The sequence below is a fragment of the Portunus trituberculatus genome, chromosome 26 (assembly GCF_017591435.1).
Source record: "Portunus trituberculatus isolate SZX2019 chromosome 26, ASM1759143v1, whole genome shotgun sequence".
In the NCBI taxonomy this organism is placed as follows: Eukaryota; Metazoa; Arthropoda; class Malacostraca; order Decapoda; family Portunidae; genus Portunus; species Portunus trituberculatus.
The window spans coordinates 29,904-34,915 of record NC_059280.1 but is presented as its reverse complement, the minus strand read 5'-3'; the positions used below and the strand labels follow the sequence as shown (position 1 = coordinate 34,915).

Below are 5,012 nucleotides of genomic sequence, written 5' to 3'. Positions count from 1 at the left end.
ACATACAGCCTCCATAACACTTGGCAAATTAACCCTTCACTACCAGGACGTGCTTTCATACATAGTCATTCTGTTTTCTATTTTGGTGATTCTATACAGCTTCACAAACTTATTATGTGGGGATTCAAATAGTGAAAACTCAGGCCATTAATCCTCTGACCTCCATAGACTCTTCCTAATGTCAATAAAATCGTCTAATCACGCCCAAAACTCACAGTAAAAATGCCTCCCAGTACTGAAGGGGTTAAAAATTATGAAGACTGTGGCCATTAATCTTGTGATCTCCATAGACTCTTCTTAGTGTCAATAAAATGGTCTAATGGTACACAAATCTCAAGGTAAAAATACGTCCCAGTACTGAAGGGGTTAAAATAGTGAAGACTGTGGCCATTAATCTTCTGACCTCCATACACCCTTCCTAATGTCATCAAAATGGTCTAATGGTACACAAACCTCAAGGTAAAAATGTGTCCCAGTACTGAAGGGGTTAAAATAGTGAAGACTGTGGCCATTTATCCTCTGACCTCCATACACCCTTCCTAATGTCATCAAAATGGTCTAATGGTACACATACCTCAAGGTAAAAATGTGTCCCAGTACTGAAGGGGTTAAAATAGTGAAAACTGTGGCCATTTATCCTCTGCCCTCCATACACCCTTCCTAATATCAATAAAATGGTCTAATGGTACACAAACCTCAAGGTAAAAATACGTCCCAGTACTGAAGGGGTTAAAATAGTGATGACTGTGGCCATTTATCCTCTGCCTCCATACACCCTTCCTAATGTCATCAAAATGGTCTAATAGTACACAAATCTCAAGGTAAAAATGTGTCCCAGTACTGAAGGGGTTAAAATAGTGAAGACTGTGGCCATTTATCCTCTGCCCTCCATACAACCTTCCTAATGTCAATAAAATGGTCTAATGGTACACAAATCTCAAGGTAAAAATACATCCCAGTACTGAAGGGGTTAAAATAGTGAAGACTGTGGCCATTTATCCTCTGCCCTCCATACACCCTTCCTAATGTCAATAAAATGGTCTAATGGTACACAAATCTCAAGGTAAAAATACATCCCAGTACTGAAGGGGTTAAAATAGTGAAGACTGTGGCCATTTCCTCTGACCTCCATACACCCTTCCTAATGCCAATAAAATGGTCTAATGGTACACAAATCTCAAGGTAAAAATACATCCCAGTACTGAAGGGGTTAAAATAGTGAAGACTGTGGCCATTAATCTTCTGCCGTCCATACACCCTTCCTAATGTCAATAAAATGGTCTAATGGTATACAAACCTCAAGGTAAAAATACGTCCCAGTACTGAAGGGGTTAAAATAGTGAAGACTGTGGCCATTTATCCTCTGCCCTCCATATACCCTTCCTAATGTCATCAAAATGGTCTAATGGTATACAAACCTCAAGGTAAAAATAGGTCCCAGTACTGAAGGGGTTAATAACTTTCAAAATAATAATAAAGACATTAGAAAGTGTAAATTTGTGCTTCAAAGATGACACTTTAAATGTGACTCACTTATTCTTTGCAGACGATGGAATGCTGTCAGCGAGCAGCATGGAAGACGCAGAGAGAGTGGTGGTCAGGTGGTGGTGGAGACAGGGAGAGTATGTGGCCTGGAGATTAACAAACAGAACACCAATAATCTTGTGACCTCCATGCATCCTTCCTAATGTCAATAAAGTTGTCTTATCATGCCCAAAATTGTCTTATATTGCCCTCACAAAATACCAAACTATCTCAAAATGCCTCAAAACATGTCAAACTGTCTTAAAAAGCCCTCAAAACATCCCAAACTGTCTTAAAATGGCCTCAAAACATACCAAACTGTCTTAAAACTAACTCAAAACATGACAAACTCTCTTAAAATGCCCTCAAAACATCCCAAACTGTCTTAAAATTAACTCAAAACCTACCAAACTGTCTTAAAATTAACTCAAAACTGTCTTAAAAAAACTCAAAACTTAAAATGCCCTCAAAACATCCCAAACTGTCTTAAAATGCCCTCAAAACCTACCAAACTGTCTTAAAATGCCCTCAAAACCTACCAAACTGTCTTAAATGACCTCAAAACATGACAAACTTTCTTAAAATAATTTTACACAATCTCAAATAAATCAAACTTGATTAACATCTGAGAGAGAGAGAGAGAGAGAGAGAGAGAGAGAGAGAGAGAGAGAGAGAGAGAGAGAGAGAGAGAGAGAGAGAGAGAGAGAGAGAGAGAGAGAGAGAGAGAGAGAGAGAGAGAGAGAGAGAGAAACTTTAATGAATGTTGTTGTAGCAAAGAAATACACAAAACTATCTCTATTTAAACAACACAATGTAGAAATATTGGATAAAAACTGACTTTGTATGACACACACACACACACACACACACACTGAAATACTGCAAGAAGACCTAAATAAGATCTGGGAATGGAGTAAGAAGTGGGAAATGGAATTCAATGTGAACAAAAGCCATGTCATGGAAATGGGAAAGAGTGAAAGACGACCCGTGGGAATCTATAAGATGGGAGACGGAGTAGAACTGGAGAAAGTCAAAAAGGAAAAGGACTTAGGAGTGACGATGGAAGAAAACAATCAACAAGTAAGCCATATTGATAGAATTTTTAGAGAAACATATAATTTGCTAAGGAATATTTGAGTAGCATTTCACTACATGGACAAAGAAATGATGAAGAAATTGATAAGTACTATAATAAGACCCAGATTGGAATATGCAGGAGTAGTGTGGACTCCTCATAAAAGAAACACATAAGGAAATTGAGAGGCTACAAAGAATAGCTACAAGAATGGTTCCAGAATTTGAAGGGATGACATATGAGGAGAGACTAAAGGCTATGGATCTACCAACCCTGGAACAAAGAAGGGAGAGAGGAGACCTGATACAAGTTTATAAATTGATCAACAGAATGGACAAAGTGGATAATGAGAAACTGATCCTGAGAGAAGAATATGACATCCGAAGCACAAGATCGCATAGTAAAAAGCTGAGAAAAGGAAGATGTCTGAGAGATATTAAAAATATAGTTTCCCGCAGAGATGTATTGAGACGTGGAACAGTTTAGATGAAGAAGTAGTGTCTGCAACGAGTGTGCATACTTTTAAAGTAAGATTGGATAAGTGTAGATATGGAGACGGGGCCACACGAGCATAAAGCCCAGGCCCTGTAAAACTACAACTAGATAAAATACAACTAGGTAAATACACACCAAGCGGCCCTCGTCAAGATGGGTAGAGGCCTGCTGTGCCACTCACGGCTACAACATCTCCCCCTGACGCGCCCCAGCCAATCCATGCCACACCACACACAAACGTGGTCACGCCACTCAAGGCCCCAAGAACTGACCGTTATCATCACAGTGCTATCCCCTCCATGGTGCCACCCATAAACAGCTAACTTAAGGTTCTCATCTTAAGTCTCCCTCAATCCCCATGTGTGCATTTTCAGTATCTATGTACTGCAATTACTAATAAACCATATTATTATATTATTATTATTATTATTTACACACACACACTGGGATGGACTGGGAGAGGCTGGGATGGACTGGGAGAGAGAAAAGGAGGACAGAGAAGTCTGTGAGCATGTATTTCATGAGAAGTTATGGGTGGAAGGAGCACAGGTGGAGGATGTACAGAATGGGAATGAAAGTGAGAGGGAGTGAGAGGCCCTAATAGTATGTATGTCTGCGTGATGTATATGATAAATGGGAGGTGGTGAAGAGGGGCAGACAGCTGAGAGACTGTCATGAGGAAGACATAAGTCAAATCAGGATTGCCCCTGACAAAACTAAGAAAGAGAGAGAACAAGACGCAATGCTAAAGGAAAAGTTGCAAGACAAAAGAAGACAAGGAGGCCAGTGGAAAATACAGAGGGGAAAAATTGTGAGAGTAGGAGAAGGCACTGGTGGGGACTGAAATACAGGTGTACGGGACAAAGAAATCAGCGAAAAGAGTGTCAAAATGAAGGTAATAAATATACAAGGGCTAACACAAACTAAAGCAAAAGAAGTAGAAGAGTTAGTGAGTGATGATAGTATAGTTTGCTTAACAGAGACCCAGAAGAAGCTAAGAGATATAAACTTCAGTGATAACTGTGTGATAGTAGATAATATGAGAGAGGAGCAAGATAGAAAGGGAGGAGGACTAATGGTGCTATATAGGAAGGATACAGGAGTACAGCTAGAGAAGATACCAACAAAATGTCCGGATATATTGCACACAAAAGGGAAAATGAGAGGATGGGAGATGAGACTAGTAGTGGTTTACCTGAGTGTTAACGATCCACCCAGAAATAATAATATTAAGCTACAAATGGAAAGGATAATAAATGGAAACTCTCACCCGCTCTTAGTCATGGGTGACTTTAATGGACATGTGGGCTTCAAAGGGAGCAGAAGGTGAATACAAATGGAGAAATCATTTTGGAATTGATAATGTTAAATGATGATTGCAAATGCACAGGAGGAGAGTTCACATGGAGCAGAAATGAACAAAGGAGTGTTATTGATTATGTACTGGCAACAAATCAAGTCTATAGGAAATTCAAGAGCATGCATATAGATGAGGAGAAGGACATTTTTGACATGTCAGACCACAATCCAATTGAAGTGGAGCTAATAATAAAAGAGAAGAAGAAAAAATGTGAGAGAAAAGAGTGGGTTGTGAAGGAGTATTATAAAACAGACAATAATTCCTTAGAAAGATTTTGGGTGTGCATGGAAAGCCAGGCGCTAAATAAGGAAGTGGAGAACATTGAAAAATTGGAGTCACTAATAAAGAGAAGGTGCTAAAAGGAAAATATAGGAGAAGAGGAGAAAAGAATAGCAAGAACACAGAGCCTGTATGGATAAATGATGTAATTAGGAAAGAAATCAAAGAAAGGAGGAGGAGAAATGCAACAACAAATGAAGAAGAGAGGGAAAGGTGGAAGGAGTTATACCCAAAGCAAAAAGAAAGGGTACATGTGCTAATAAAAAAGGAGATCTGTAA

The 5,012-nt window shown here is 39.2% G+C and overlaps 1 protein-coding gene across 6 annotated transcripts in view; it reads left to right on the top strand.

Annotated features, from left to right (window-relative positions):
• The window catches only part of LOC123509051, a 22,186-nt gene extending 20,467 nt beyond the window's left edge, over nucleotides 1-1,719 (top strand). For all 6 annotated transcript variants that reach the window (XR_006676093.1, XR_006676095.1, XR_006676091.1 and 3 more), the window contains one exon: nucleotides 1,547-1,719. Coding sequence is in view for 1 of the 6 variants with exons in the window: in XM_045263170.1 (XP_045119105.1) it covers nucleotides 1,547-1,688 (142 nt within the window). In the remaining 5 variants the exon portion in view is untranslated. The remainder of the gene's footprint in view (nucleotides 1-1,546) is intronic.
• The last annotated feature ends 3,293 nt before the right edge of the window (nucleotides 1,720-5,012 follow it).